At 36.9% G+C, this 24,170-nt stretch overlaps 2 protein-coding genes across 2 annotated transcripts; both read left to right on the plus strand.

Moving 5' to 3' along the window:
* The first annotated feature begins 1,504 nt into the window (after nt 1-1,504).
* On the plus strand, nt 1,505-11,288 carry MPV17L2 (MPV17 mitochondrial inner membrane protein like 2). The gene is made up of 6 exons (XM_072405133.1): nt 1,505-1,639; nt 3,396-3,626; nt 4,953-5,114; nt 6,078-6,154; nt 8,707-8,835; nt 10,117-11,288. Exons 2-6 carry the CDS (start codon nt 3,440-3,442, stop codon nt 10,219-10,221), a joined length of 660 nt encoding a protein of 219 aa, XP_072261234.1. The 5' UTR covers nt 1,505-1,639; nt 3,396-3,439; the 3' UTR covers nt 10,222-11,288.
* Nucleotides 11,289-14,520: 3,232 nt separating this feature from the next.
* Nucleotides 14,521-19,676, plus strand: LOC140326495 (mpv17-like protein 2). Its single transcript, XM_072405134.1, has 6 exons — nt 14,521-14,574; nt 15,756-16,003; nt 16,454-16,615; nt 17,731-17,807; nt 19,198-19,326; nt 19,419-19,676. The coding sequence occupies exons 2-6, from the start codon at nt 15,817-15,819 to the stop codon at nt 19,485-19,487; spliced, it is 624 nt and encodes a 207-aa protein (XP_072261235.1). The 5' UTR covers nt 14,521-14,574; nt 15,756-15,816; the 3' UTR covers nt 19,488-19,676.
* The last annotated feature ends 4,494 nt before the right edge of the window (nt 19,677-24,170 follow it).

A 24,170-nucleotide genomic window follows, 5' to 3' on the forward strand; every position in this document is an offset into this window, starting at 1 on the left:
AAAGTGTTTACTATAGCACAGTGATGCTTGTCACCAGATGCACACACTTTTAGTACCCTCAGACTTCTGGTTGAGTACCCTTGGGTTAAAGCTGAACTCCAGGCAAAAAGCTAAAAGCACAGGTGACATACATACATGGAGCTTTATTACCTGATTTGTAATGATTTTCATTTGGTCTTGTCTGAAAGGGCAGGAGTTCTGATTTTTTTTTTCAGCTGCATGTAAGTAATATGTATCATCATTTATATTGTCTGGTTTTCTAACAAATACAATACTGCCAACATCCTCATTATACATTAGTAAATATCATAAAAATATCATAAATCTTTTATTTCCTTCATTTAAAAGTACAGTTAAAATATGCATGCCTCTTCTCATATACCAAGTTTCAGGAAGAGTCTAATTTAAATTGTAACATACATGGGCTAGATACATTGTATACATTACATATGTTGAGATCATCCGACGCGTTTCACAGACTGTGTCCTCAGGGATTTAATTGGTGCAGCTAGTAGATGTATCAGCACAAAAAGTTGTTACAATCACCGGTATGCTTATTCCCTTGGTATGAAGGCAGGCAACAGGTAGACAGAAAGCTGTAAGAAAATGACAGCATATTAAACATTTGATGTCCCGACGCGTTTCGCCTCTAAGGGCTTCCTCAGGGGACTTGATGTAAGGCATTAGATTGCTGGCTGGAAGTGATGAGAAGAAGAGTTACAAACCTCCTGGCGTGCAGTAGAGGCACTGTGTATTGACACTGTGTATTGCTGCATGCCAGGAAGACCTTAGAGGCGAAACGCATCAGGACATCAATTTTTTTTATTGCTGTATTTTCTTAGGGATTCTATGTCAACAGGTCAAACAAAAGCCTCCCTTATGAAACTCAGTGGGGGTGACCTTATTTCAATCTAATTGTCTAAACAAAATAATCTTGTTATATGAGCATTCCTATTTAAGGAGTACTATAATTGTACCAATTTCTTTAATACACTGCTGCTTTTCTCTCCTCATTATTTATTCATTTCTATGTATCTCCATCGGGGTATGCGGCAAAAATAGACAATGCTAGAGATTGCCTGATTAGCATCCTTCTATCTATTGCATACAGTGACAATGATTAAAGGGTACCACAGTACTGCACCGCTTTACTAACATCCTTCCCAAAGTAAAGATGGCTGACATGTTGGTTTGCTCAGTTTCACAACGTCCTACAAAATATAAAGTGCCCTAAGTAAAGATGGCCGATGTGCTTTGCGGCAATAAACCTATTGAGCACTTCATTATTGAAAGTGCTTGTGAAATGCAGATATATTGAAATAAATGTAATTGGCCATTAATTCATTTCCTTAAATGAGAAGGCTATCCTGGGGTTCTGTCAGTTAAATTGGAGTTTGCGGCCGTTTGCATCTAAACTTTGCTGGTAATGTTTGGGAAAAGGTTAATATAAAGGGGCGTTGCTGTAGTGACGTCGTAAGAAAATGAGAAGTGCGCATGCTTAATTAGGCAATAGAGGTTATTACCAGGAAGACGAGAGGCCATGTGACTGCACGTACACCGGTCTTTTGCAATGTACTGACATGACTCAGTAGCGGAGGGAGCGCGTGTGTGCTGGTCACGTGACGAGTCCTCTGAGAGGGTATGTCAGTGTGCTCGGTTGTATAATATATATTCATTTATAAATTTACCAATGAATAACTGTCATATATTGTAAAAATGGTAAGATTTCCTAACGGTAAGGTGTGATTAGATTTCCACAGTATGGTTACCAGCCGAGGCAACAGGTAGACTTTTTATTCTATTGAGGGTTGTGGATGTAAATGTTTAATTGTAAATGAAGGTGATTCTGTCTCAAGGTTAGATCAGGTCAAAGAACATGATCAGTGTACATCAAAAGTGTTTGCCCTGTACATTCTGCATGGTCATTTCTAAGATGTGTCCACAGAATAGAAAGGTTATTCTTTATATGGCGATCCAACACGTGACTGAATGGCCAGCTATGTTCTACCAGGATTTCCATAGAGCATGGAAGGGTAAATTATTATTGGTTACATTTTGGGGCGATTTCCCTTCACTTCCTGTCCTATGAGAAAATTTATTTTCATCCTTGATTGTCTCTGGAGCACTGTCCCTGAAACTGATTCAGATAATGACCCAAAAATAGCAATTCTCTATCCCTCCTCCATGGGAAAACACACACGCCAATAAAAATGTATTTAATATATAAATATCTATATACATCCAACATACATAAACCGTAAATACCGCAGAGTGACTTATCTTTAGCTGTATACCCAGTCCTGCATAAACCTACCCAGTTCTTTCTTATTTAAAGTCCTTATAACATTACAGAGGTTCTATTTGCTTCTCCTGGTCTATTGAAAATACAATTAAGCAGAAAGAACTAATCTCAAAATACAAAAAGTCCCCAGGAGGTTGAATTTACTTTTTTGGCACAGGAGAAATACAAAAAAAAAACACTGGTGTAATAGTAAAACTGAATAAAGTTATGGCCTAATAAAGCTTCACAGAATGGTGTGTCAGTGAGCCTGCATTACTCCTGAATTTAGAGCAGAATTGCCACAATCATGTAATCTGTGCTTCCTTGAACACAGTGGTATCCCTGCTATTTTTGTACTTAATCTGCTTTTTGTTCCTTGCAGGTATAAAGTGATCTTCTGAGGGTTGGTGCTTTAATACCAAACTTTCTTGCTCTGTAGGTTAGTAATTAAAGCGTACCTAAACTCAGAATTTTTACTTTGCATAAAAGAGTTGACAACCCTTTTTATGTTAGGTAAAAATTCTGTTGTGTTTTTTTGTAAAAAAGTGCAGCACTGCTTCCTAATTCTCGATCCCCTAGGTGATCGAGAATGAATGGGAGCGCAAAGCCTATGTCACAGATCCTGGGAGGCTCTTAGCTGCTTCTTCTACCCATGCCCGGGCCCTTTCGTCTAAAAGGGAAAAAATTGACGATCTCACGCATGCACGGTGAGATCGGCAAGTTTTTTTTCCCCATTTATGTCACCCGATCTCATGCCTGTGTTGGGTGACGTAGGAACAAGAACCCAGAAGGAGAGGATGGCGGCGCCTGGTGCATCGGCCTAAAAATGGGAGGCCGGGGGAACGCGAGACCCGATGAACGTGACCCTTCGGACTGTTAGACTGCCCTTCAGGATTAAAGGTAAGTGTATTTTTTTGTTTTTGTTTTGGGGGACTTTTGAGTTTAGTTCCTCTTTAATTTTTTTTTTTTTTATTTGTTTGGGCAATATTTTGTTACATTGTTTGTCTTCTGTAAGACATCAGCTAAATTAGAGTGGTATCTAGAGAGTTTCTTTGTATTGAAACCATTTTATGATTACTTTTGTTTTCTTGGCAAATAATTTTTTATGTTTCAGGTCAATGCTGCAGTGTTTCTTGTGGTTTATGGAATTTGGGCAGGATGCTTCCCCAGGGTAGAATATTGCTGGCTCGGATGTCTGGCTATTGGAAGCCTCTTTTTACGGGTCGATTTTTGTTAGTCACCAACACGGTTAGCTGTGGAGTCCTGCTGGGAATTGGTGATATAATCCAGCAGACAAGAGAAAGACGCAAAAACCCAGAAAAGCAACGAGACTGGCTACGAACAGGTACGTCTGTAAATGCTACAATCCGGTAACAAAAGGAAAACCTTTTTAAATGTAAAAATCGAACCTGCTTGGTTCTTAACCCACATGATAGTTTGTTGGATTAAGCATTGTTTCCCTTTGAAGCAGTCTTCATCTTCATAACACTTCATAATGCAACTTCCATAAAATTGTATTTTTTTTTTTTTTGGTATCTTTTTTTTTTTTTTTTTTTTACTTTTACACCTGATATATGATCATTTTTGTTTAAGGTCAGAGATTCATGGAGTTGTTGAAGGATGACACACTAAGGGCATGCACATTGAACACCAAGTCTGCATTGGTAGCTCATATGGTTTGTTAACCGTCATGGGTGTCGTTTTAAAACAATGCCAAAGCAGTTCTAAAAAAAAAAAAAAAAGATATTTACAGGCTTTTTAACAATGGCTAACCTCTATCCAGAAATTCCAGTAAAAAATTACCTTTGTAAAGCTCCTTATTTGATTGTAAGGACTCAACAGCCAACTGAGATTTAATTGGAAAAGGTTTAGGCTAAGTTCAAATGGGTTGTGGGACATGTAAAGCCAAGAAACTAGCAACATTTGACAGCAGGAGGTCATGTGATACTATTATAACCCATTCATTCCCTTTGTGTAGCCATTACTGAAATGCTACATGCCTAGTTCATCCATGGACATGGTCCATTGTGGTACTGGGGGTTAACTATGTATTCAAAGCCACCGGTTTATATGCCAGTTAAATGTCTACGTTTACAGTTATTAATTTATTCCAACCTTTATACAAGTGTTTATGGCTTTTTCACTTGTATTAGTCTATGTTCAAACTGGATGTGATGTTTACCTCATGCCAGGGAACATTGTCATTCAGAGTATGAATTATTAATTACTACTCTCTGGATGTGAACTCTGGAAGAACTGTGCTCAGCTCTTTGAGGACACATGGATGTAATTCATTGGGTCCTGGTGCTTTGTCAACCTTAATTTTATCCAACTATTTCTCAATCATATCAATTTTGAGCTGATGTGGCTTTTTTAAGACAGTGACATTGCTACTAGCATTTTGGACTTGAGCTCTTCCATTTTCCTTTGTGTACACAGAGCTAAATAAAAAAGTGTTTAGTAAATCCGCCTTCTCTTTATCCCCAGTTACCAACTCGGAGACATCCTTAAAGGGCTAATAAAACATTTTTGGAGGTTTGCCTTACTTTCTTTTGCAATTTGTTTTTCATTTTGAAGTTTTGTTAACCTAATAAACCCATACCGCCCCCGGTCTTCAAGAGCAATAAGGAAAATCCCTGTTTATTTGTTGCCTACTTCTCTTTCCTTCCAGGCCAAATGTTTACCATAGGCTGCTCGATGGGCCCAATGATGCATTTCTGGTACTCATGGCTGGATAAAACCTTTCCTGGTCGAGGGATTAAACTTGTATTCCAAAAGGTGTTAACTGACCAGTTGGTGGCTTCTCCATTCCTTGGATTGTGGTACTTTTTAGGTAAGATGTTTTTAAGGGTGTCTGTAATAAATATCTATCTGGCTATATTTCAGCCATTGCACTTGTTTTGTATGTATTTGTTTTAAATAACTACTCAAGACACTGTCGGCTGAAGGGGGAAATATGTGTAAAAGAAGCAAGCTGTTTAACCTCCCCAGCGGTAACCCCGAGTCCTCCTTCGTCCCTCCCGTCTCATCGCTTCCTCTGGCCAGCGTCCTCTGCATCTGATGAGTCACCGGGGAGTTCATTGCGTCGGGGGCGCGGCGGAAATGTCAAATTATTTTGTATTGCATTCAATACAAAATAACTGTATTGAATGCAATACACTGGATTTAAATGTATGTATGAACAATGTACTGCTTTTAGACATATAAGTCCGGACAGAAATGAACCGCCCACGAGGTTAATGACCTGCCATGTGCAGAGTGTGATAGATTTTTTTTTTTCCCCCATTACATCAACCCTGCTTAGTCTAAATAATTTTAGTTGGATTTTGCATGTGCTCAATGAGGGCCTTTTTTCTTTTCTTTCTGTCCTTTCTTTCCTTTCTTCTCACCGTATAAGCAAATATCTTATGTAAAGTTTTCTTTTATATATTTCAGTAGAATTGAATAAGCCATGGCTTTACCTAAAAGTATTCTATGGCTTTAACCTTTTTGCTTTGCTGAGGCAGGTGAAATGTGAGAAATCTGGATGTTCTGGTCTTTTATAAAATTCTAGGACTAGCTAAGGGACGTCTGTGAGGGGATGGTAAACTACTAAAAAAAGTAGTTCTGAACATGCTGAAATAACTTTTGGAATGTTTTCTGGGGGAACACTAGATAAATGTATAGTGAACTTTCACTAGTAACTTGAGGCAAACATTAAGAAACAAAAATATGAACACCTTAATACATTGACATAGGGTTGGGTATGTTTGCATCCATGTTGCTACAACAGTCTTTATTTTATTCTTTTACACAGGAATGGGTTCCATGGAGGGGCAAAGCTTGGATGAGAGTTGGATAGAATTCAAAGACAAATTTTGGGAATTCTATAAGGTAAAGTATATACTTGATTTAGTAACAAAAGTAGTAATTTGTTCAAGCCCTTCTACTGTTTTTTTTTATTTGTTTTTTTGTGTAAACAAAATACATCTTAGTAATACTCGCCACCTTGGGGCAGAGGTTGTGTTTGATTTTTCTGTAAACTACAAAATATACTACTGGTTCTTCCAGTACTATATATATATATATATATATATATATATATATATATATATATATATATATATATATATATACAGTACTATATATATATAATGCCCGGGTATTTATTTATTGCAATCCTATATTATAGTACAAAAGTTTGTAAAAATATAAGCAAAAGGCACACTGTGCTGAGCAATACATACATACATACATACATACATACATACATACATACATACATACATACATACATACATACATACATACATACATACATACATACATACATACACACAGCACAGCGCTGTACAAAGATCAGCATTGCGCTCACATGAGTCTGTCCTATGTCTAGCAAGTTTGCTTGAAATGTCTCCATGTGTTTCCTAGTGATGGTGAAACATACACACGCACATCCAAATATAGCTCTGACATATAGCACCGCGCTGTACAAAGATGACTGGTGACTCACATGAGCCTCAGTCATATGTATAACAAGTTTTGTTGAAATGTCTCAATGCGTTTCCTAGTGATTACATACATCCAAGTATAGCTCTGACATATAGCACAGCACTTTACAAAGATCAGATGTGCACTCACATGAGTCTCAGTCATGTCCAGCAGTTTGGTTGAAATGTCTCCGTGCGTTTCCTAGTGATTACATACACACACACATACATATACATACACACACACATACATACAAATATAGCTCTGACATAAAGCACAGCGCTGTACAAAGACGACTGGTGCACTCACATGATCTCACATGTCTAGCAAGTTCGGTTGAAATGTGTTGATGCGTTTCCTAGTGATGGTGGAACATGGCAAGTTTGGTTGAAATGTCTCCATGCGTTTCATCCAAATATAGCTCTGACATATAGCACAGCTCTGTACAATATTACAGGTGCACTCACATAAGTCTGTCAGAGGTATAGCAAGTTTGGTTGAAATGTCTCCATGTGTTTTCGAGTGATGGTGGAACATACATACATACAATTTTATATATATAGACTGGCTGATTACCTGGCGTCGCCCAGGTATTTATTTATTGGAATCTTATATTATATAGGAAAAGAAATCAAATAAAGCTATAGTGTTAAATCAAAGAAATGTATTTTTACGGGTTTTAAAAGTATAAGTACAATATACCATTAAAATACAAATAAATAAAATTAAACTAAATTAATGGCATATTTTCCAATGCTGTTTTAAAAGCTTTAATAAGAACATTGTGCTCATGAAACATCCTTTGTAACTTTAAGACAATCTGAAATTGTCTTTGTGAGATCTAGGTGCACCTCTGGTCAGCTTCTATTAGTTAGTTTTCAATAAAATATAGTTGTAGAGATTTTGGTGGTTGATCTGGCAGCGGAAGTACCGATCCCGCTTTATGGTAAATTTGCCCTTGCACCGTGAATGTGGATGGAAATCCAGGCTGTTGAACTGATGTGGCGCCTAATGATGTCATTTGGATACATGAGTTGTATTTTCTGATGTTATTAAGAAAATGCTTTGGCTCTGAGATATTTGCTGATTTGAAATTCCAAATTTCTTGTGATGGTGTTTCCAGTTGGCAGAGTTTGACTTTCCCTTTTTTGCAGAAAATACCAGGAGATTTAGATTTAAACTTCTTGGCTTGACAGTAACTACAAACCATTTCCATTTTTCTGATGGTAACACTTGCATGCTGTGAGTAGTCTTTATGTGGATCATTATGGAATCCTTCCAATGCTAATCTAAAATGTTGTGCAGTCTGTAATCGTCTGGCTCTCTCATTTCGTGTACTCGGGCTACACGCTGTTGTACGGCCTCTGAAGCTCTAGATGTAGTGGCTCTTTCTTTCATATCCTGTAGTAAGGCCTCATGCTGTTGTACTGTCTCCTAAGTTCTAGATGTAGTAGCTCTATCTCTTATCCTGTATTCGGGCCTTATGCTGTTGTACTGTCTCTTAAGCTATAGATGTGGTAGCTCTTTCTCATTTCCTGTAGTTGGGTCTCAGGCTGTTGTACGGTCTCTAAATGTAGTAGCTCGATCTCTGTTATCCTGTAGTAAGGCCTCATGCTGTTGTACTGTCTCTGAAGCTCCAGATGTAGTAGCTCTCTTGCACAGCGTGGCAATTCTTCTATTCCTGTCCTTGAGATTTTCTTGTCTACGGTGTTTCATTTTTTTTGCCTTTGATTGAACTCGGCCAATTGCCTTACGTTTTCTCAAAGGCATTATTACAGGCCAGAAATTTGTAAGAGTAAAAAAAGTATGTAAAAATATAAGCAAAAGGCACACTGTCACTGAGCAACACACACATGCAAATATACCTCTGACATATAGCACAGCGCTGTACAAAGATATTTATATATAAATATTTTATTTTGTGTGGTATTTAACTTCACCTCTTTTTCTTCTAGGCTGATTGGACTGTGTGGCCTGCTGCACAAATGATCAATTTCTACTTTCTGTCTCCGAAGTTTCGTGTCCTTTATATCAATGTGATCACTGTAGGATGGGACACATACCTTTCTTACCTTAAACACCGGGTGAGACTTCTAAATGTTCTAAGTGTTCTGTTTTAAATATAAGGAAATTTAATGCTGGTCATAGATGTATTAAAGTTGTTGTTTTCTGTCAGCTTTCAACTACCGCTACGATTTCATTTTTCACTGTTGACAAGTGACAAAATAGTAATACTTATTTTTTTTATAATTATTATTTGTTTTTTTTCTTGGCAGTCGCTTTACTGCCAAAGTCAATTAGGGGATAACTTGTATGGGACTGTGCACACTAAGCTTCCTTTTGTTATCAGTGGTAGGCAAAAAAAGATTAAATTTACAGCATACATTTAAGTATACATCTAAGAAAATAACAATAAAAAACCTTCAACAGCAGAATCAAAAAAAAAATTTTAAGCAGACTTATATGGGGAATCTATTTTGTACCTTCTAGTAAACTCTAGTCGACACATATTTGCTTAAGTTTGGAACAATAATACTTCATGTTACAAAGTTTAAAACAAATGTTATTGTTCACATACACAATTATTTATTGTGTGTGTAATCTATATATAATGTATTTTATATTTATATTTTATTGTGCCAGCTATGACATGTGTTACTGCTGCACCCCAAGGGCAAATGTACTACACTTCACCTGCCCTGCCACGTGCTGAAAAAGTCATGCTGTTTTTATTGCATCAAGGTCATTCATCATGACGATGCTTTTATAATGAAACACACTTTAAAACCCCCCAAAAATTAGTTTAACCAAAACGTTTACACAGCAACTCATGCTAACTAGGCAATAAAAGTTATGTGGATTGTTGTATCTATACTTTTGTTCAATATAACATACTGATCGTGTCACTAGATATACCTGGAAGATGCTATTCACTAACTTGAAAGCCAGACAAAAAAAAAAAAAATCATCTTTCCAATATAATTTACATTTGTTGACCTGCTAAAATTCCAGTACGCCGCTTTTTTAGCACAGGGTATTTGCTATGCTGAAATTCCAACCCATGTTGTCATCTCTAATTTCTAGACTTCAGTGTTTCATCTATGTCCATATGCCTAAATATTCCATTCCCCGATTGGTGTGCATACATGGTTATATTTCCCAGCTTACTTGATCTTATACCTGAATCCGAAAAGCAGAACCAAGACACAGACAGCAATGCAAAACACACCCTTTGTGTTTTTTTGAAGTTCATGTTTGCCTTGTTAATGTAAATTCTTTTATTAATTAAGAAAAAGACCATATTAAAAACTGTTTTGGATTGTTTATCAATTAATTTGTCTTTAATGTATATTTATAATTTGCAGCCTGAAGAATCTGCTGAAGAACCAAAGAAACAAGTTTCAGAAGAATGTGTTCCTGTCACTACCATATCCACTCATTTGCCAAAAGAATTAGATAAGAATGTCTAAGGTTCTCCATGTGCTTTGTGTTCAAACCTGGTGCACCCCATGTTAAAACTACACATTTAATGTATTCTTTATGAACACTGGGATGCTTAGCGTTTCTTTGTTTTAATATTAATGAAGCATGCATGCTTCATTGGAGTTATAGCGAAACAAAGAGGTGGCATCTGTTCAGATTGCCAAAATTCTGTATATAGAAAGCTCCTACACTGCATTTAAAACTCTTCACTGCCCCCTCTCCTCCACTTTTAAACAACCTAATTTAGGCTGTGTCTACACGGATGTTTTTTTAAAAACACATTTAAACCTTCCTACCATGTTTATATGCGTTTTTAGCACTTTTACTGGCGTTTTAAAGCTTGCCCTAAAACTGCTGGAAACCGTCTATGCCGCGTTTTCCCACGTTAACCCTGTGTTTTAATTTTTTAAAAACTTGCAAGGAGCGTTATCTATAATGCTTAAAATGGTGCCTCAAGGAAACGCCCTGGTGTAGAGTAGCCATTGGAATTTCATACATGGGCTTTTAAAGCCTCAGGTTAAATGCTGGAGAAAACGTCTGTGTAGACGCAGCCAAAGTTGGGTTCAATTTTCTCCAACGGGAAAAAAATTTCTTCCTGATCCCATGAGGCCATTGAATGTTCCCTGGATCAACAGTCTCTGTTGCCTTTACTTTAAAACAATAATTTAAAATGTTAAATAGTCTAAAGTAGACTAAGCCTTAAAGACTGGGGCCAAAGGAAAGCTACTACCTGTATATACATTTGCCTTTTGCATGGGTCTTGGGATGTAATGTAATTTTATCTCTTCATCATAGCACCACCCATGGTTTTTTTTTTTTTTTTTTTTTTTTTTTTTGCAAGTGCTTGGTTGGTTTTGATTTTACTACTAAGCTGCCAATAACATTATGTTGTATATTTTTGATTTTGCTGCCAATGTAAAAGGCCACAGAAGCATGTGATATTGTGTACTACTATGACAAAATCCAATGGGTACTAAATACCTATGTTTGTAATTTTGGTGCTTATTTTTATATCTTTTGTAAATTGTGTATAATAAAATTAATTTATTATGTATATCAATGCCACTTTTGTTTGGTTTATCTATTATCTTTTAATACAGAGAGAGATTTTGCTACAGGATAATGAAAGCATTTAGTATTAAAACAATTTCACCTGTTGGGAGTACTTGGACTGCCATCTAGCCTGCTGAAAATATTTATTACCTGGCTTGGTCTGACATAAATATTTAGGTCACACACAGGACACAAGCATGTCTTCATATGGATTATGTTTCAGGGCAGCATTCTGAAAGTCTAAAACTAAGACCAAAATAAATGATAATGCAGTTTACCAGTAATTATATTTAGATTAGGCGGCTGCAATAGTTTATAAAAAAAAAAAAAAAAAAGTTAAAAAAATTTGTGTTCTAAAAAATCTAGTTTGTCTGCAACAATAAAAGCCAGTTTTAAAGAAAGAAAAGAAAAAAGGTGCGATTGTGCAGGTGCCTGAATTTAGTCATGGACACAATTCCCTTCGGGTGCATGTATGCTTGCTGCATTTAGGCAGCTTAATCTGGGCTGTTATCTCAACAAAGACAAAAAAAGGACATGCGTAATTTTTCTAAAGCAGACGTGTTGCTGTGCTGCAGTTTTTTGGAGGTGCATTGATGTAGTTGGGTCACCTATAAATCAATAGTATTGCAATAGACCAATGTGTGCATGACATGTTATTCGGCTACTAACAAACTGGAACATGTAGGTGTAAATGGGGCCCTAAAACCATCAGATAAATAATAAATGTAGATTTAGTTATATTTTGCAGATTTCAGCAACTGAAACTACTTTGTGCTTTGAGAACAATTTGTCCTGTATTAGGCTCTGATTATTGTCTGAGATTAACAGTTGTGTTAATCTTGGGTAAAAATCTGGTGCGTACAGCGGTCCCACAACATTGTTCATCAATTTGCTGATCTTGAGTGAAAGTCTGATGTATACAGTGGTCACTACTGTCTACGATCTATTTAAAATAGGCAAGGTCACTAAAAAACAGACAATTGCTCCAGATCGTTTTGTGTGACAATTTAGGAATGATGTTTGTACAGCGAGGCCGTGCAATGTCATGCAATTTACTGGGCATTAATATAAGCACACATCTATTTTAACCTTAAAATAAAAAAATTGTGTTGGGCCAGTTCTAGCAGGCCTTTGCAGCTACATACTCAGCACAAATGTTATGTTTGCCTCTGGCACTGTAAATGAAAAAATAATTTCCAACTTGCTGCTGTCCCGGTGATCTTGCACCCACTCATCCTTCACACCAATTGTACAACATCACATGACTGTTCTGGATAATTCCACTAGTAGTGATTACATGATAGGCAAAATGTTACTGTCAATCATGTGAGCTGTTACACTTTTGATGTAAATAAATATATTAATTGAGAAGCAGTAATCAGAAGTGGGCTGCAGTTTGTGGGTGTCAGCTCATACAATCCTTTTTGGTTTGAACAATTATAATAACCTATTCCTTGGGTTTTGATTTGACTGTAAGCAGTTATGTTGAGATTTGCAAATTTTTATGATTCACAAATACATCTAAAAAAGCTACTTTTAAGGTACTGATGATACATATTCTTTTTAGCTGATGAAGGGGTTGTTCTTTGGCTGTAATGATCCAAAATATCCTCTGCCTGGTAATGCTTTTTCCTGCTAGGAAAGATGGTATGGTAGCAGTGCATTTCTGCTAGAATTAACAAGCATTGGCATAGCTCCCAACTATCCAGTTTTCTGGTAGCTTTAATGAGGAGCTAGGTACTATGACTGGGCATGCATATGTTAATGGTTTTGACAGTGTAGATTCACTGACTGCTACTAGATAGAACCATTAGATCAGTGAGTGCTAGTTCTCAATACATAGACAATGCAGAGCTCAGCACTCCTCACTCTCTCCTTCAGCTTGTGTATAGGAGCCCACAATGGCTGATCCTTCCATCCAGGGATCGCTTCAGGGTGGAGATGCCTCAACTATGACTCGTCCATGGTGGACACATACACAACACTGAATCCTAAAGAGATATTAGTTAAAAATAGAATAAAGATTTGTTTCTATATTGTGTGGTGTCCTTATTTCTAGAGCTGTTTCAACCTTTTATGGGAAATGGGTACTATGTACCCCTGTTAATAATTTCCCAGGGTGAGGACTTATTAAAGTGGGGTTCTAGATTTCAAATTCAAAGGTCCTTGCCACTGTTGTGGGAAAATGGGTCTGGTTTTTCCATAAGAGATGGCTACATGCTTTTTAGCCCTTTCTTTTTGGGAAACACAGGTTCCTGGGGACCATATGGATAGGAGTGGGGGGTACACAGGGTCAGGGGGGGGGGGGCATGCAGTTTTTTTGTTCCCTGGTTAAAAAAAAGACTGAAGAAAAAAAATTGGTTTTCTAATTTAGGTTTGTGAAAAAGGGGGTTTGGTTTAATGTTACATTTTTTGTTATGTGTTAATCCCATCTATATTTCAGGGAAGAGAAATTAAATTGGCCCATCTTTTTTTTTAAATCCTGTTTCTTAAAAGGGCATTTTCTTAGCTAACATAGAATTGTGACAATAAATTGGACCAACAAGGGCCATCTAATATTTGTAAGAGAACCATTGATAGAACAAAAGATGATTAATGGTTTAACTTAAGGAAGCAATAATTTTATATTTGCTGTGCACGATATTATTGTAGTTACATTATATTTTGTCATTGGATAGACAAAGATGGAGAATGCAATACAAGCACTATTTAACATACCCCAAAAGTGTATTGATAGGCCAACATTTCTGTATCATTGGGAATTCCCTCCTGTCCCAGAGAAGTCAGTAGAACTCCCCCAATGATGAGACTAGATTGTTGTCCATCAGGTGTTCACATGTGAAAGGTTCCCCCTAACCCTTGTTTTGGGGAAAACTGTCGGATTTCCTTTACTTTCTTTTTCAGTAACATTTGTTAGTACGGAAAAAATTGTGACAGACAGTGACACGGGGGGAGAGGACCCTGCCCCACATTCTGATTGAAATATGAGGGGAGCCTTATCAGAAACTAACCTAGCATACACTTTATTTGCACTTACATCAGGGGTGCTTCATTAGATAGCTGAGTGCATGTATGGGTGTGTTGTGGTGAATACACCGGCCATTACATATAACATGACTTGTAGGGCCAATTACAACACACATTTCTGTCTGTAAATGACACACAGCACACACTCCTCCAATGCTGGCATTGTCTCACACATTGGTGACATGTGGGCGGTCACATGACCGTGACGTCAATAAAGGTCCTTTTGGTTTGTATCACCTGCTGCTCTTCTTCGGCTGAAGGTATGGTCAGGCTCAGTGGTATATTTAGGAATAGAATAAATGTATACATTATCCTTACGGTGTAAAACAGTTACTGTGAATTATACCGGCTTTTTTATTTCTTATATGATCTTGAATACCCAAGTTTATGTAATCATGTGCGCAAATTCTGGAGAAGTTTCACATTTGACCAGCAGGTGGTGCTGCAGGCTCATCTGAATATTACCAATGTGCCATTCTAAGGTCAAAAGCAAAGACATTCTTATATTATTATAACCCCAACATATTCCGCAACCCTGTACAAGACATAAGGGCTGGGGATCTCCCATATGGCTGTGGTGTTAGGCCAGTCCAATACTGCATGTAGCATTGAGGATTATTAAAACCTCTTTTTATGTTTTTCAGTTTGTCCAAGATGGAGGAGAAAATATTATAAAATCTAATTCACACTTTGCTGTGAGGCAGTCCTAAATGAATGAGTCTTAAGGGCACCAAAAAGTTCTGTGTATATATATCATTTTTTTCCCCCTGTATATTCCTAAAATATATATTTGAGGTATAAACTGAAATCGGATATCTTGTGCTTTGGACTGCTTGAAAGGACAATGAAAGGGTTTCCATCTTTACTGAAACTCTTTTTGGTTACAGAGCCTTTGGTCCTCTACAAGGCACGGTTAGACTTACCTTGTTTTAGCCCAGCATAGTGTTGTGCAGAGTCAGTACGTTATGTCTGGCTAGGCGTCCATGAATGGATTGTGCAACACCAAGGTTTTTAGCCACCTTTTCCCGACGGTAGAAGTGTACAATGATAATAAAAGAAACTGAAATGGACTAACTATGTCTTATAGGGTTTTATATCTGGGATATGTTTATTTCCCCAGTGGTTGAACCTGATGGACTTATGTCTTTTTTCAACCTAACCTACTATGTAACTATGTAATGTAAGGCCCCTTTCTTCCCATGGCAGCTCCCAGCCACCTCTCATCCCAGTCCTGAAGCAGTAGCCACAATCATTTTTAGCTGCTATCTAACCAAGTTGAGCTGAAGTTGAAGGCTCAAGGATGGCCTGAAGCAATGTTGCCTTCAGCAGCAGCCACAGTCTACCACAACCACCTGCACAAAGCAGTTCCCATTGTTTCCAACTTAAAATGCTTGTATGTTTTTAACTTATTTAATATTGTTTATTTTGTATCTTCATCTAGGTGTACAGAGTGATCTCTGCCTGCTCAATGCATATCTGCTGGTTACAGACTAGTGAAAACAATGACTCCCCAGGGTAGGGTATTACTGAAATGGTTTACAACCTGCTGGCACACAATGTTTAAAGGGCGAAATTTGCTGTTGACAAACACTGTGAGCTCTGGGATTCTTTTGGCTGTTGGAGATTCCATTCAACAGGCACGAGAGATCAGGAAAGATTCTGAGAAAAATCGAGACTGGCAGAGAACAGGTATAGATTACAAATATTTTGTTCTCGCACATACACGCACCATGTTATGTTATTTTTTTTTTTTTTTTTTTGTGATCAGTCAGTAATCTATAATGTAGTAACTCCCTTTCAGGAACCTCATTTCTAAAGTCCTTATACTGAAATATTATATATGATTAATAGTTTTTTCATTTTGTTAATTTTGTTTACTGGATTTTAAAGAAAGACTGCTGTAAATTGGACCTATGGAAGAAGCCTTTATGATGGTTTCTAAATAGGTGTTTATTTAACTAAATAAAATGACTATTTTCTAGGCCTTATTTATTGTGCACACCCTAATGCATCACAGTATTCTACAACCATCATCCTAAGTCTGTTAAAAAATAATTGTATTAAAGCTATGATTGCTTTTTAATAGTTTGCAGAATAATTTTTTTCAATGTACTTTTCTACTTCAAAATACTTTTACAGGTAGGATGTTTGTCATTGGTACCTGCTTGGGTCCAGTAGATCACTATTGGTATATCTTGCTGGATCGGATATTACCAAGTGCATCAATACGAGCAGTAGTGCAGAAAGTTCTTACTGAACAAATTCTGGCATCCCCCATCTTTTCTGCTCTGTTTTTCATGGGTAAGAATGTGGCATTTTTTAACAAACTTGTAAATCTCATTTTATTGAATATAGGTACTAATGTCAGTGGGTCGAGAGAGGGAGGAAGGTCTGTAAATTTTTTTAGAATGTTATTTATGTCTTCCTAGATTTAGAGCTTTTCCATTTCCTGTCCAAGTGACGGAGTTTAGGCAGAACAGGAAAAGAATAACAAAAAAAAAATATTAACAAAGCTACAGCAAGCATATTGAATGATAAACTCATATTAGCAGTATATTTGTGTAGGTTCTTTATATTTAAAATATTGTTTACCAATCCAAATCAGAAAGGTAGAGAAATTTGATATTGAGGGTAATTTGTTTCACATGCAGAAGGCCATTCTGGATAATATCTTTATGCTCAATATGACATCAGTTATGATAGAAACCAAGGATTGTGATGAGCTTCCTCTGACATTGCTTTATTGTCAGCAGAAGGGATGAGTGAACAAAATTTGTAATTTCGATCTCACGGCGAATCGGGCCTTTCTCGCTTACAGAACATGTAAGCGAGAACGGCCTTTTGATTCGCCGAACAAATGGTCCAGGTTTGCACGGTCACTGGGCTGTACTTATCGATGATTAGGGAAATTTTCGCAAGACTGTCAGAGGCATTCTCGCTCGTCCCTAGTCAGCAGCCAGAGTGCAGAACAGAATGTCTAATAGTAGGAAATCACATTGGAAACCTTATATTTATAAAAAGAAATGCTGGAACATTTGGCTAGTGAATCTTTTAGGGCATTTTAGCAGCATTTATATTAGGATAAATGTGAACAGCAGATGAATGCCACTAAAGGACAGTAAAAAAAAATATTTTTTTTAATGTCAGAGGTTTTGAATTCCATTCAGCAAAGTAAAAAATGGTTATACATACATAGGCACTAGCATGTGAAGATCTGTCTTTGAAGCTAACTTTACCATCATGCCCTTTAAAGGATATTACATATATGCCATATTCATTTTTATAGTGGGATAACAATGTCTTCAATTGAGAACTGGTTATATGTTCCTTAATTTTGGATAGATTCACAACTAATTTGCATAAAACAGTTTAGGACAATTCTCTTTAAAGATAATATTCTGTTTTACTGATTACAGGTATTGGCTCCTTTGAGGGACAAACTCTAAATGGGAGCTGGAATGAATTTCAAAGCAAATTTTGGGAAATGTATAAGGTATACCATGCAGAGATAGCCAAATTCACCCAAAATAAAAATGTTTAAAAACAGGAAGTGTTTGAAACTAGTTAATATATTCAGTTAATAACAGAACAGAATGTACCTTTACTTAATTTTCCTACAAAAAATCATCTCCTGTGTACAAGGCACCCATACGTCACTATGCCCACCACATATGCTATGTTATACATATTCACAACACAGCTCATGTTGTAACATTCCTGGCTGTATTGAAGAAGTTTTGGCTCATATACAATATGCGCCGAAGAGGAATAGCAACACCTGCCCACCCTGAAAAAATACCATATATAGTTTCCCACATGTACTTGGCAGATAGCCCCTTATATACAAAGGAATCAGCTCCTGTCCATTGTGCACAGCAAGCTTTTACACAACATTTGCACAGTTCCAAGCAAGCTTTGAGTAGCTTCTTTCAGCCCATGTTCGAATGATGTTTAAGGCAACTATTACTGAAAGAAAAGTTACAGCTGACATCCCTACTTCATATTCTGTGAATCCTAGCTGCTTGGCTGACATGCTGATGCTCATGCATCAATACTTTCAATCACTGACCCAGAACATGAATGCATATAGGGTGAAGGATAATATTTATAACTGCAATGTTGTTACACTGGAGCACTATAACCCTTGGAGCAGCACTCTTGATTTGAGCAAGGAGGCAGTGGTAGCCTTTATTATTATTATTATTATTATTATTATTAAACAGGATTTATATAGCGCCAACATATTACGCAGCGCTGTACATTAAATAGGGATTGCAAATGACAGACTAATACAGACAGTGATACAGGAGGAGAGGACCCTGCCCCGAAGAGCTTACAATCTAGTAGGTGGGGGAATTTCACACACAAAAGGATGGGAGATATGTAGTGTGGGAAGTAGTGATGGTTTCAAATGACAGAAGAAGCCGGGTAGGCAATTTTGAAAAAATGGGTTTTGAGTGCTCTTTTAAATGAGCAGAAAGTAGGAGCAAGCCGAATAGGACGAGGAAGACCATTCCAGAGAGTTGGAGCAGCTCTAGAGAAGTCTTGTAGCCTTCTGAAGACTTGGTGTGCCAGAGCTGTTTATTGATTCTCCAACCTGATGTCAGCACAGAGTATTTTAAACTTTGCTGCATCAACTAAGAAAACCGGAACGAGCAAGATAGTTATTTGCAGTCTAACTGCATTACACAAACTTTTTGCAGACTTAGTCAAGCATTCTCCTAGCCAGAAACACACTTCAGGATTGTTTTTAATCAGTGCCTTGGATGCATGAGGTATCCTTGAAAAATCACAGTTATAACTTATTAAATTTATGGACGTTGTGAAGTCATTTAGCATGATGTTTGAGGTAATTTTTTGGTTTTGGTTTTATTCTTTTTCAGGCAGAATGGTGTGTGTGGCCACCAGCCCAATTAATTAACTTTTACTTTTTACCTACGAAGTACCGTGTAATGTATGTTAATTTCATAACTCTGGGTTGGGATGTCTACCTCTCCTATCTCAAACACAGGGTATGTAAATTTTGGCAGTATTTACAGAAACTACAAACCCCAGGGAAACCAAATAACTTCAACCAACTTTTTTATGTTTGTTTTGCATTTAGGTTTCAAAAGATGAAAAGTGTGAAGCTGTTGGTAATGCTACACCAAAAGAATTAAGCCAGGAGCCATAAATAAAGCCAAAACTTGTAGGCCTAATCTTCCCATTCCAAGATCTTCAAATACAATTACTGAATATGCCTGCATTAGTCACAGCACTAATTATTGTGGCCTATTTCTCCTGTTGAAGTTTTGTAGACTGACAGCCATCAACACGTTAGGGTAAATATTGGTTTGGGTAATTAAAAGTATTTAGAGTGTAATTTGATATATTTTTGGGGTTTGTGTGTATGTATGTATATATTGTGTGTATGTGTGTATATATATATATATATATATATATATTTATACACATGACATGGTTTTATTTTTAATTAAGTTTGTGCCCTACCCAATGAAAAGGAACAACAACATATACATGAATAGGGTTTAGCGATTCCTTAATTAGGCATGTGGGAAGTCAAGTATAATTACACAGATTGTTTCTAACAAATACACATAGCCTCCTATCTCTGTTAACGGAACTTTAAACTACCTGATAATCATTTCCCAGTTTCATGCATTAACTGTGGCACATACAGGGCTGTTTCCACCCAGGGGGCATCTCTGATACACGTAGTCACAGTGAGATCATTGGAAAAACTCACTGCCAACATAACTACTAAGAAATGGATCAAAGTACTGTATCAAAGGCACACTTGAATTGCAGATGCATTATGTATTATGTAATGCAAGTTGGGAATATTTAAAAACAAAAAAAAATTATAAGTGTGCTAATTGTTTGCTTTAGGATGTTAAGCTGTCTATAGTTAATGTTTAATGGGTGAGATCTTTTTGGATATTACTCATATTTCACTGCATTTGCCAATGATAGTTTGTTCTCTTTGCATAAATCTATGGCAAATACTTGCCATCCCAGCCATGGTCTTAAAGAGGATTTAAACTCTCCCAAATGGCTAGGCCTGAACATAATTGATATACACATCTAGATCTCCCCTTTTCTCTGCCCTCTGTTCTGCTTGTCTCTGTAACCTGATAAGTATCACCCTCCTACTTGTTTTCTCCTAGACACATCTATACCATGTCCAGTTCTCTAATATGCCTCTGTCCATTAATGCTGAAGACCTTAACTTCCCAGAGAAAAAGCTGGAGCTCTAATAGAAAGCTTACATTCAAGCCCACATTTCTACAATAATATGCAAGGAAAAAGGGAGAAAAAAAATGTAAGCCTAAACTAACCTGCATCAAATCACTTAGAATGTATTATTTAAGCAACTTTTAACCTTTGTAGTTTTGATTGGAGACTCCTAAGACAGAAAATCACTTTACTATAAAGGCTTATATTAGCATGTAAAATATTATTTATGCCGTTTACAACTTATTGCCCAGCAGCATACCCTACATCCAGCAGATAGGGAATGGTTGAACCCAACATTACTAAACAATGAAGGCTAATTTCTTAGTCGTTTGCTTTTTGTTTCAATCCTGGACCAGATCCATTCCAGGTTTTTTTGGATCACCCAGGTTCACTGATAAAAGTGTATCCGTTCCAGTTTTAGAGAGATTTAATAAATCAGGTCCATAGTGTACTGGGATTTTAACACCATAAATATGGAAGTTTAACTTTCTGTGAAAAGTTTGAACAAAAGTCTATATTTGTAATGTTTTAGCCAAAGTGAGTTTATTGGTATCCTGTATGGTTCATTTATCATCACAAACTGTACATGTTACGGATGCTCCCTAAAGTATGGCTCTATGGTAATACCCAGTTCAGACAAAAACCATTTGTTTGCCAAAAACTGGAACAACAACTGTAGCTGGAAAAATAATCATAAACCAAGAACTGAATGTTCACTTTTTTCACCTTAGCAGATGAAGCCAAGATCTTCAACTACAAGTGCTTACAGGCAATAGAATGGCACTACCATTCCTCCCTAAAAGAGTGGGTTGTAGCTAGAAACATACTGTCAATGTCTTGTTCCTATCGATACCTAAAGAGTCTCCTTAACACATAAAAAAATATTTAAACGCCTTACACATATAATTTAATTGATGGGGACCTCACATTCTCCATTAAAATCCAAGACCACTGACACCCCCCTGCGAAGTCCAGGTGTCCCTCTAGGAAATAGGAAGATTAACAAAGAATAAATATAAAGTATTAGGTACTGAGCAAACCATGGGAACCATGGGATCTTATTTCCACCATACCCTATCCAAAGACTTAGCAGTATTTACCGGTAGTTCTCGTGTATTTAACACTACTGATGTCAAAAATAGGAACCTTGAATGATGAAACCATCATTCAAGGTTCCTATTTTTGACATCAGTAGTGTTAAATACACGAGAACTACCGGTAAATACTGCTAAGTCTTTGGATAGGGTATGGTGGAAATAAGAATAAGGCATAATATAACCTGCACATTTTCTGTAGGATTTCCAAGACATTTGATCAAAAAGGACAGTGTTTAGGGCAATACCAAATTATATGTAGGAGGAAGCTTCAGTCTTGCACTACCTTCCTTTATTACCTACCTTACCTGTTCTTCTCTTTTTTACCCCTCTCCTCCTTTTTCCCACCACCACTCACTTTATATGTACAAATGTGTTCTAACATCTCCTATTTTTTACTTTGTAATATTCAGAAATTTTAAATATAAACTATCAATGACATTATTCACTGACATTATTTAAATATTCTACCAGTGTTCACCCACTTTCTTATCTATGTTTGGCAATGTATTGGCTAATATAGCTTGCTTGCCACTACTATGATAATTCAGTTACATTTCTTCCAGTACCCTCTCCCCAAACATTCACTTGCATACCTGCCCTCCCAGATAAAAATTAACAAAGACAACATGAATTTCAATGATATATACCTCTGTTTTTCATGCCTATGTGTACTTGTTTAGTATGCTTTAAAATAATGTCTTTAAAAAAGACTCCAGGAGAGTGAAAACACTACAGGGACACACAAACTCAGGACATATAGTTCAGATATCACATTTTTAGGGGATTTGGAGTAGATTTAAACCTTGATGACAGTTTGCCATTTTTTTCTAGCAATAATTTTAACTCTAACCTTCAAACATTTTAGACTCTTCCTGTGTCTTTCCACTCGCTCTAGCATATCAATCGCTGACCTATACTTTTGCTGCACATCATTGCTCTGGACCAGCTTTCTGATTGTGATAATGGTAGAACAAGTCTTCTTGTATCAACATGGCTCCACCAGCACATGTGGGTGACAGTGCAGAGGCACACTTATGAAACAGTTGTTACTCTACAGCAAGGTGCCTGAACAATGGGCCTGAATAGAAAAATCAGCAACAGCAAATTTAAAGAGATTAAAAATAACTTGAAAAATTATACAAAGTTTTAACTTGTACGACCTTTTAATGCCTTGGTTTACATCTCTAGCATCTACTCCTAGATTGTAAGCTCTTCGGGCAGGGTCCTCTCCTCCTCCTGTGTCACGGTCTGTATTTGTTTGTCATTTGCAACCCCTATTTATTGTTCAGCGCTGCCTAATATGTTGGCGCTATATAAATCCTGTTTATTGTTAACAATATTAATTTTAAAAACAGAAATATTAATACAACAAATAACCTCCATAGGTTTTACAGAAGGTTTGATTAAAGAAATAGTGAAACACAAGCAATAGTTTGTGAAGCTATTTACATAGGTTAGCTATTCACATTGTACACACATTTGATAATTCCTACCCAGGACAAACTATCAGGATTGTGGCCCCAATATGGCAGGTCACTGAATGACTGCCCAGGGATAATTGCTGTAATTTTCTAAGGAGGAGGACCCAGGAAGGAGCTCCCACTCGTCCTCCCCCCTCCACTCTATATGTCTTTACTGCACTCATTCATTCTACTGTCACTGGAAACATTGATGAAATACAGATTTTAGCTACATAAATTTGACGTCTGTACATAGCTTTAAGAATAAAGTTATTAGGATACAAATAAAAGGATGGAAAGGAATCTACAATCAATCAACAGACAAGGATATTCTTATTACTCTCCTTATGCTGACCATACTCCTAAATCTGCACAATCCCACCAACAGAGCAGCAGGAGCGGCGTCAACCAACGGATTATAATTGAACTGATTGGTGTAGGTCAACTCCCACTACACATTTGTAAAAATAAAGGACAGAATTTGCACAAACAGTGAAACACTAACTTCTATTGACACCATACATAAAAAAACCCCATAAGCATTGAACATCTTTTAGGTATATATTAATGCACTGCCTTTGTCTCCAGAATTAATCTTCCCACTTTACTGAAGCATACTCCTGACTGCAATCCTGGGTGGTATCTATACAGACTGTTCCTCTCCACAGGGTGGCTTTATATTTTTCACCACATAAAAGACTTGACCTAACTAACGTACAACGCTGCGTAATATGTTGGGCTATATAAAAAAAGTTTAATAAATCTTTTCTGGAATTTATCACCAAAATGATTACCCTACTCCAAAAGAATTTAGTAAAATCCCCCAGAGTTTGGGTAATTCTTTTGGAATCCAGATTTTTCTACCATGCATAGAAAAATCTTGCTTGACCAGTGTACACCTTGTTATGGTTATAACAAGGTTATGTTAAGTGAAGGGGAAACCTGCACCCTCCATACCCCAGGAATTAAGGGCTCTTCAAAATTAAAGGTAAGCGTTACTTTATTTTTTTTTTTATAAAAGTTCTGCTTTTAGAGACAATTTAACCTGAATACTCTGAATGT

This window comes from Pyxicephalus adspersus, chromosome 3 (assembly GCF_032062135.1).
Source record: "Pyxicephalus adspersus chromosome 3, UCB_Pads_2.0, whole genome shotgun sequence".
NCBI lineage: Eukaryota > Metazoa > Chordata > Amphibia > Anura > Pyxicephalidae > Pyxicephalus > Pyxicephalus adspersus.